This window comes from Cyrtonyx montezumae, unplaced genomic scaffold (genome assembly GCF_038088225.1).
Source record: "Cyrtonyx montezumae isolate F1298 unplaced genomic scaffold, pur_monq_1.0 scaffold_16, whole genome shotgun sequence".
Lineage (NCBI taxonomy): Eukaryota > Metazoa > Chordata > Aves > Galliformes > Odontophoridae > Cyrtonyx > Cyrtonyx montezumae.
Window position 1 is genome coordinate 5659370 of NW_027071892.1, and position 8802 is coordinate 5668171.

Below are 8802 nucleotides of genomic sequence, written 5' to 3' on the forward strand. Positions count from 1 at the left end.
GCCCATCCCCACCTGTTCCTTCCCCAGTGCCTCCAGCACCACGGCAGCACCTTGTCCCCTGCACCTCCCATCCCCTGGCCATGTCCCAGTGGTGGCTGTCCTCCTGTGGGGACAGCTCTGCTTCATCTTATCCCCAGAGCGGGGCCGTGCTCGGCTGCTGGAGCCGCTCACAGCCTCCAGAGGCAGAAATTTTTTGAGCAAATAAAGGAAAAGCCGCACACCCCAGCACAGCCCTGCCCAGCAGAGCTATTTTTAGGGCCCGACTTGATTGAAATTCATGGAGGAAAGGCACAGCAGCACGTGGCGGCTGTTGCTGGTGACAAACTGCAGCGGTGACACGTCGGGCTGCACCCGGTGCACGCGGGGACGGTGAGGCCGGGGTGCAGGTAGGGGCTGGGCACGGGGGTGGGCACTGGGGGGACACTGAGGACATGACATAGCACAGGGCACACGGTGCTACCGGGAGCTGCTGAGCCCTCCTGGGTGCACGGGGCACCAGCAACAGATGGTATCAGGTTGAGGGTTACCAGAGCTCTGCTGTGCTGGGCTATGGGGAGCCCCACTGCCACGCCTTGGGGAGAACCGGTGTTGTGCTGTGGGATGAACTGGTGCCGTGTTGTGGGATGAACTGGTGCCACGCTATGTGCCGTGCTACGGGGCTGCCCAGTGCCGCGGAGCGCCGGTGCCGGTGCAGTGGCGGAGCGGTGCCGGTGCGCGGCGGATTCCTCCCCATAGGGGTCGGTGTGCGCCGGAACGGCGGTGCGGGAGGCGGCAGCTCCTGCGCACGGCCCGGGGCGGCCGGGGCACGGCGGGCAGCGGGGAGCGGGACCGGCGCGGACCCGGGTGAGTGCGGCGGGGTCGGGGCGGGGACCCCCCATTCACGGCCCCGGAGGCGGCGGGCGCTGCCCGGGAGATGCTCGGGGAGGGTGACGGGGAAGGGGCGATGGAGACCCCGGACCCCACGTCGCGGTGAGCGGTGGGGAGCAGCGCGGTGGTCCTCGGGCTGTTCCGCTGTCACCTGGCTGTGCCACACGCCATGGTCACCTCTGTCGCCGCTGCTCTGTGAGCCCGCGCGGGTGGGGGGCGGCTTCTCGCAGCCCTCCCCATCAGCTGGAAGCCCTCGGGATGTCCCTGTGCTCGCCGGTGTCCCCAGACGGACCAGTCACGCCCGGGCAGCCCCATCCACCTCCCCATGGGACGGGCAGGTCTGAGCCTGCTCGGGGTCACTGCGTGGGGGCTGTGTCCTCGCCGTGTCCCCGCCGTGTTCCCTGCGGACGGAGTGCCCCTCTGAGCCCAGGGGGAGCGAGACAGCCCGGCAATGCCCCACCCGGGATCAGAGTCATCCCGGAAAGGGACCCACGCGGAACCCCGACCTCGTGGGGACACGGCCGTGGGTGAAGCAGGAGTGGAGTGTTCGGGGTCTGTCCCCACGGGCACCTGCGAGTCCGATGCCCCCCATCGCTGGGTGGGAACGCAGCGCCCCAGTGGATGGTGCTGTGTGGGGGTGCACTCCAGGACAGCTGCACCAGCGTCTGTGTGGCAAGGAAGGGGTTAAAGCGCTGCGGGGTATCGGGGTGTCCCCGACCAGGGGTACACCCGGACAGCACCTCGCACCGGTGACTTCACGGCACTGCCATAGCAACGCCGCATGAAGTCACCGGCACCGGAGCAGGGCGCGATGCCGACGTGAGCGTCCAGCCCGGCACCCCGCTGTCACCGCGCTCCGTGTCCCCCCCCCAGAATGAGCTGCATCCACGCGTGACCCCACCACCATGCTGGTCAAGGAGTACCGCATCTGCATGCCGCTCACCACCGAGGAGGTGAGCAGTGGGCCGGCGGGTGGGGGTCCCCTGCCCCCCTCTCTCGGGGCAGGCACCAAGCTTTTGGGTACTGAATTCTCGCTTCGGGGTGCAAGCCTGGCACCCGCGGCACCGCGTCCGCGTGCACAGTGCCTCTGGAGCTCAGCATCCCCTCTCGCCTGCTGCAGTACCGCGTGGGGCAGCTGTACACCATCAGCAAGCACAGCCACCAGGAGAGCGAGAAGGGCGAGGGAGTGGAGGTGGTGCGGAACGAGCCCCACGAGGACCCCGTGCACGGCCCCGGGCAGTTCACCGAGAAGCGCGTCCACCTCTCCAGGTGAGGAGTGCAGAGTGGGGAGGGTCGGGGGTCCCCGCCCGTCCCACCGCTGGGGGACACTGCTGCGGTGTGTCCCCATCCCTGATCCGCAGGGAATAGCATCCGCCGGGCTGCTGATCTCCGGAGGGACGCGCCCATCTCCTGCATCTCCCAGGGGCTGCACCCATCCTCGTGCTGTGCACCCATGTCCTAGGGACAGCGCCGTTTCCCATTGCAGGGCTAAGCTGTCGCTCTGCCCATCCCAGGGGTGTCCCCGTGATCCCCCACTCAGCCCCGGGTGCCGTGGGGCGGCTCTCACGCGGTGCTGCTGTCCCCGTGTCCCCTTCGCCAGCTGCGGCTGCTCCCCCCGCAGGGAGCCGCTGGCGTTAGACGGGATATTTTTAGCCACGGCACTCACGATTCTCCACTCGGGGATGTTATTTATAACGCCAGAAAATTAATCAAAAAACACCACCCGGTTCCCCGCTGCTGGGAGGGAGGGAGACCACACTGTGAGCGGGGACTGGAGCACCCAGGGTGGGGACATGGGCATTGTGGGCACCAGGCTGTGGGGCAATGGGGTGAGCCTGGGGCAGGGGTGGGGGTGATGGGGTGATGGGAATCCTGGAGAAGGGACAGAGGGCTTGGGGTGATGGTGGGGCTCAGGGGCTGCGCTCGGTGGGCAGGGCTGGCTGGCATTGGGCAGTGCTGTGCTCCTGGGCTGCACCCTGCCCCGCTGACAGCACCCACCCCACACTGCATTCCCCCACAGCAAGCTGCCCAGCTGGGCGCGGGCAGTGACGCCCCGCATCTTCTACATCACGGAGAAAGCCTGGAACTACTACCCCTACACCATCACCGGTGAGTCCCAGTTGTGAGGACGGGGCACACGGCACAGCCTGGCACCACAGGGCTCTGGCACGGTCTCACTTCTCTCTTTCTCTCCCACGATACTGCTCCGTGCTGCCCGTGTCCCTGCAGAATACACAGTAAGGGGGTGGTGTGGGGGAGCCTGATCCCTTTCCCCTGGGGTGGGTGTCCTCAGGACTCAGGGACCAGCTCCCGGCCACTCTCCCCACAGTGCTCCTTCCTGCCCAAGTTCTCCATCTACATTGAGACCAAGTACGAGGACAACTGCGGGGACAGCGAGAACGTGAGTGGCAGCGACCCCTTCCCCCTCCCTGAGACCTGGCAAACTCATTGCAGGAGACACGTGCAGTTGATGCCCTCCTCTCTCACTCTCCCTCCCCACCCCAGATCTTCCACAGCGATAAAATCCTGGGTGACCACGAGGTTTCCTTCCTGGACATCGCCTTTGACGAGATCCCTGAGCGCTACTACCGCAGCCTGGAGGTAATGGGGCTCTGGGGGTGCCCCGCTCGGGGTCCCCCCCTGCCCAGCTCACAGCCCCACTCTGTGCCCTTAGGACCCCCGATTCTTCAGCTCAGCCAAGACGGGCCGGGGGCCGCTGCGGGAGGGCTGGCGCCAGCACACCAAACCTATCATGTGTTCCTACAAGCTGGTGACCGTCAAGTTTGAGGTGTGGGGGCTGCAGACGAGGGTGGAGCAGTTTGTGCACAAGGTGAGGGGGCTGAGGGCACGGAGGGGGCCATGAGGATGCGGGGTGCTGAGTGCTGATGTCACAGGTGATCCGGGACATCCTGCTGATCGGGCACCGGCAAGCCTTCACCTGGGTGGACGAGTGGTGCGGTGAGTCCCTGCCATGTCCCCCTGCCCCTGCACATGGGGCTCCCAAAGCCACCAGCCACACTGGTGCCCCATACCCCCATGCCCCTACCCCAGCTCACTGCACACCTGGAACTGTGCTGGGCAAGGCTTGGTCAAAGCAGCACTGCGGCCAGACAATCCAAAATGACCACCACTGGGGTCACCAGTGGGGCCAGTACAGCTCTCTGCTTTCCAGACAGGTCCCTGGGAAGGTTTGTGCCTTCAAGACACATAAGTGGCCACAACCCAAAGCTGTGGAGCCAGCACCCCTAGTTCCCCTGCCTGTACATCCCTGTGGGTTGCCACCTTGGTGGTCTCTGTGCACATGGAGTCCCCCTACATGGCTCAGCATCCCCTGACTGCACTGTCTGTCTGTCCCCTCCCCATGGAGTCCTGATGCCACCCTCGTGTTCCTGCCTGTCCCCTCCACCCCAACCCTTGTTGCCTTCACCATATACAGCTCAGCAGGGATGCTGTGCCCGGGGCTGGCACCTCAAGGGGTTGGGGGGCACTGGGGGTGCTGGAGACAGCTGTGAGCCCACGTGTGCTCGGCAGGCATGACCATGGAGGAGGTGCGGCAGTACGAGCGGGAGACGCAGGAGGCCACCAACGAGATCATCGGCCTGGTGGCCCCCACCATTTCGGTCAGCGAGGTGGGGCAGCCCACAGCCACGCACTCAGCCCCCGCCAGCGCACCCTCCACCCCTCTCAGCGACGAGGCCCCCGACTTCCTTGCCCCCCCCAAAGCTCGGCCCCGCAAGAAGTCGGCGCCGGAGACCCTGACGCTGCCTGCACTGCGGGAACGTGCCAGCGCTGAGTGATGCCACGTCGTGCCACCACACCTTGCCACCTCCTTGGCTGGACTGTCCTCTCCTCCATGCCAGCCCTGCCACCCACCTCGTCACCTCCGACAAATGCTGACCCCAAGGGGGGGACCTGCCATCAGGGCACAAGGGGGCCCTGTGTTGTTTGCCAGTATCCCTGAGCCACTGCGGGTGCCCAGGTGGGACACTGTCACCGTTGCCGTGCTGGACCTGCTGGCTCACGGGGAGGGGACACTCGCAGCATCAGGCCATGGTGGCATAATGGCACCTGGTGCAGCCCCTTGAGTCTGAGCCCCATGGCACTCGGGGAGCGATGCTCGAGCAGCACCCTGCAAGGTAGGCACCAGGCACAGGAGGGTGGGCAGGGGAGTGACAGTGACAGCCCAGTGCCACCTCCTGGGGTTCCCTGTGGGATGGCAGAGGCCACCCTGGGCCCCGCAGCTGAGAGCTGTGTTGATGAGAGGGGTGCCAGGGCAAGCTCAGACCTGCGTTTTCTTTGGGAAAACATAGGCCTTTTCAGAAATAAAGCTGGAGATATGATGGCTGGCTCCCGGTGGTGGTTTATTGGGTTCTGTGGGGCAAAACTGTGCCTGCACTGTCCCCAGCCACAGCACACACTGCACACTTCAGCTGGGCTGGAAAAGGCAGCAGTGGGATTGGGGTTTGTGGGGCAGGACAGGGAGGATCGTGCAGGGTCAGCTCAGCGATGCCTCCAACCACATGGGATGGAAATGACTCCCCTCCCTGCTAGTCATCATCACTGTCACCCTCCAGCTCCCTAACAGAGGTGGCCGGCCCCAGCAGGGTGATATAGTGAGAGCTGCAGTACACGGGTGCCTTATTGGGGCTGGAATAGACCTGCTCGGGCCGCAGCGAGGCAAAGGGGTTGGCAGCATAACCCGTGACACACGTCTCCAACTCCACCAGGATCTGCAGTGAGGACTTCAGCTCCTGCTCGCTGCCAGGAGAGGAAAGGAGGACTCTGACTGCTCAGCTGGGGTGCTCCCCATAGGGACATCCCCACAGCCAGCTGGGGGCATGCTATGGGACTCACCTGTAGACAGTGAAGAGAGTGGGCAGGCAGTAGTCTCGCAGAAGCAGCAGCGTGGGCAGCCAGCCTGCCATGAGGTCGTGGCAGGCGTGGAAACCTACAGGGACACACCAGTGAGCTGGGCACACATCCTGTACCCCCCACCTCACAGAGCCTGACTGACACAGCACGAGGCATGGCCCCGCTCTGTGCCACAGACCCCATCTTGCTGCAGTGCTGCTGGTGGCAAGGACTGAGCACCCTTAGAAAGGAGATTTCCTGTCCTCTTCCAGGCTCCAAATCCTGAGCCTCAGAACTGAGATTCAGAGCCCAAACACAGGGACCCCTTTGGGTGCTGCTGGTTCCTGATCCTCAGGGTGTTACCCACTGTGGCTCACTGTCCAGCCATGGCAAGCCTTGGGCACCTCCCAAAGTCCCCAGCAACCTCAGGCTCTGCACCCTGAGCACTCACCAGGGTGGAAGCCCACCACCAGGTCAGGGCGGGAGGCCAGCTTCGTCTCCACTTGGTCTTCCCAGAAGTCATGGTACAGGCCCTTGTAGCTGCTGAGATAGACCTTCCCTGGGGGTCCTGACGTGGCCAAGGGGGGCCTCATGATGGGCCCATCCACCACATCAACGCCCACCATCACCACCTCCATGCCCTGCTGGCCCGGGAACATCCGTGCCAGTTCATCATAGTCTGTCACCCGGGTGTTAAGGGTCTCGACGTGGGATGCCCCCACCACGTGAATGGTGAGAGGCTTGGCAAGGGGGTCGATGCCAAAGAGACGCAGCCCCAGGCCGATGGTGAGTGGCCGTGAGTGGAAGTCAGTGACAAGGCGCCGGACGGACTCACGCAGCTCTCCCTCCTCTGGCCTGGGCTTGCCTGCGTTGGCCCAGAGGAGGCTCATGTAGCGCCCAGCCAGGACAGCATCTAGCTTCTCCTCCAGCTGCTCCTGCATGGAGAACCAGTCCTCCCAGCCTGCCACATCCCCAGCGGGTTTTGTCCAGGTTTCTGTGGGGAAGGGAATGTCACCTGCGGGCAGAAAAGTGGCATTTCAGTGGTAGCACAGCAGGTCAAGGCTGCCTGCCCCCACCATGGCTGCTGGATGTAGTGGCACTGCCAGCGTGGGGTGACTAAAGCCAGAAAAAGGGACTTCCCACACCCAGGGGGTAGGCTGTGGGGAATGCATGGGGTAGGAGCAGCATCCCCTGACCCACCTGTGAAGACGAGCCACTCCACCAGCCGGTCCAGGGCCACCAGCTTCAGCTTCTTGCAGAACTTTTTGTGCAGAGGCCAGTTGGCACGCTGGCATGCCACGCTGCAGTAGTACACGTTTTGGCACCTGGGAGGAGAGAGGCAGCATGCCTGGCTTTGGTGGTGCCCAGGATCACTCCCACTGAGCCACTCTGTCATGGCTGCATTGCTATTTGGGGCAGGAGAGCCTGCAAAGGGGCTGGCACCCCCAGCCTCACCCTGGCCCCAGGGCTAAGCTTGCCCTTTTGGGAGCCAGGGGACATTCAGCCCTACACTACTGCACTGCTTCCTCCATACCTTTTGCATCGCCGGAGACTTTTGGGGTTGGGGAGGGCATCAGGAAGCTTCTTGCACTCAGCGCAGAATTTGAAGGTGTCCTCCATCTTCTGGAACATGTCGAAGTAAGTCCGGATGCCAAAGTCACTGCCCTTCTTCCTCCCATCCATGGCAGACCTGAAGGGAACTCAGACACATCAGGAGGTGAGCAGGATCTGTCCCATCTCAGCCAGGATGGAGTCTTCCATCTAAGCCAGTGGGGTTGGCTGGGGACAAGAAGCCCGGTGTGTCACCTTGTCCTGGGGAGACATGAGAGGTGTGACACCCACACAGCCCACCCTGGCTGCTCCCACTCACTTGTAGTCCTCGTAGCTCTTCATGTTGAGCTTCTTCAGGATGACGTGGGACAGCCCTGGCACATTGCTGTCCATGGCCTGGAAGCCCAGGGAGTCCATGTCAGGAGCCCTCGCTGCTGCTGGCTGCTTTGCAGGCTTCTTGGAGGCCTTGCGGGCAGCACCTCGGCCCCGCTGAGCCATGCTGCTGCAGCACACGGGGCTCTGAGGGTGCCCAGCTCCCCAAGGAGACCCTGCGGGTGTCCCAGGGAGTGGGGCGGTGACCAGGGTGGCTGTGCACTCGTCCTGCTCCTGCCAAGGGAGGGCTGAGCTCAAATGTCAGCCCCAAGAAGGCCAGGCTTCCCTGCGGGCATCTGATAGCAAAGCTATTCTGGTCAGCGCCTCGCAGGGAAGGGGGCCAACCCCCACGGGAACAGTGGAGGGGAGGGATGTGGGAAAGCAGCAGGGTGACGGCGGACTGCCCTTCTCCCGCCGTCCTGGCCCTTCGCTCCTGGGTACCCATGCCCACGGCCGGGCCCTGCCTCACCCCACGGGGCACGGAGTGGGGGGCTGGGGGACTTCACTGGCCAACCATAGGGGAGGGTGAGTGACTGGCAGGCACCATGCCTACTGCTAGGACGGGGTATAGGAGGCAGATTAGTCTGGAGGTGCTGGGGACACAGTCACTTGGTGTGGGGCCTCCCCCACCAAGCCCCACAGGGGCCAGGCACAGGCTGCCCACATCCAAGATGGCGTCAAGATGGGCACACGCTCCCCTGCGCTAAGATCTCGCGATGGCTGCCTGTGCCGCGTGATAAGCTGGGTTGCCGTGGTTACGGGAAGCGAGGCGCGGCGCCGCTCGCCCTTGGGGCAGCTGAGGACCCGGGTTCGCGTCCCGCCGCCGCCGAGCCCGGCTCCTGCCGCCCTGCGCTGTGCTCACGTCGGGCTTTTGGCTGCTCCTCACCCGCAAGCTTCTTCTCGGCTCCTCGGGCTGTGCGGTAAGGGTGCTGGGGAGCGGGGGGCTGTAGGAAGCCCGCACTGAGGCCTTGAGGGGGGGCCATGCTGCCCTGGGCCCCGTCATGGTCCTCCTGCAGGCCACAGGCCTGGGGCCTGACCTGAGGGATGCTCAGGTAACTTCCACGTCGTGTTCCCATCGTGTGGGACTCAGCTCTCTTGAAGCCACGTGCTTGCAGTGTTTGACAGCCTCAGACAGTGCTACCAACTGTGCTGGCTGCATCC

General features: G+C 64.3%; 2 protein-coding genes across 2 annotated transcripts; one reads left to right on the forward strand and one right to left on the reverse strand.

Annotated features, from left to right (window-relative positions):
• The first annotated feature begins 766 nt into the window (after nt 1-766).
• On the forward strand, nt 767-4917 carry LOC136046099 (cytoplasmic phosphatidylinositol transfer protein 1-like). The gene is made up of 10 exons (XM_065732443.1): nt 767-843; nt 1741-1820; nt 1988-2136; nt 2888-2976; nt 3097-3104; nt 3197-3268; nt 3373-3468; nt 3542-3697; nt 3762-3825; nt 4399-4917. Exons 2-10 carry the CDS (start codon nt 1773-1775, stop codon nt 4662-4664), a joined length of 948 nt encoding a protein of 315 aa, XP_065588515.1. The 5' UTR covers nt 767-843; nt 1741-1772; the 3' UTR covers nt 4665-4917.
• A 292-nt stretch (nt 4918-5209) lies between these two features.
• On the reverse strand, nt 5210-7826 carry MSS51 (MSS51 mitochondrial translational activator). The gene is made up of 6 exons (XM_065732444.1): nt 7589-7826; nt 7253-7408; nt 6919-7043; nt 6170-6733; nt 5722-5815; nt 5210-5625 (listed from the first exon to the last, which is right to left on the reverse strand). The coding sequence occupies exons 1-6, from the start codon at nt 7765-7767 to the stop codon at nt 5415-5417; spliced, it is 1329 nt and encodes a 442-aa protein (XP_065588516.1). The 5' UTR covers nt 7768-7826; the 3' UTR covers nt 5210-5414.
• Nucleotides 7827-8802: the final 976 nt, after the last annotated feature.

Coding starts and splice junctions, on each gene's coding strand:
- MSS51 (XM_065732444.1), bottom strand. CDS start 7,767: ATGGCTCAGCGGGGCCGAGGTGCTGCCCGCAAGGCCTCCAAGAAGCCT. Junction 5,816..6,169: donor GGTGGTGGGCTTCCACCCTG/GTGAGTGCTCAG, acceptor GTGTCCCTGTAG/GTTTCCACGCCTGCCACGAC. Junction 5,626..5,721: donor ACTCTCTTCACTGTCTACAG/GTGAGTCCCATA, acceptor CTCTCCTGGCAG/CGAGCAGGAGCTGAAGTCCT.
- LOC136046099 (XM_065732443.1), top strand. CDS start 1,773: ATGCTGGTCAAGGAGTACCGCATCTGCATGCCGCTCACCACCGAGGAG. Junction 2,137..2,887: donor AAGCGCGTCCACCTCTCCAG/GTGAGGAGTGCA, acceptor ATTCCCCCACAG/CAAGCTGCCCAGCTGGGCGC. Junction 3,269..3,372: donor ACTGCGGGGACAGCGAGAAC/GTGAGTGGCAGC, acceptor TCCCCACCCCAG/ATCTTCCACAGCGATAAAAT.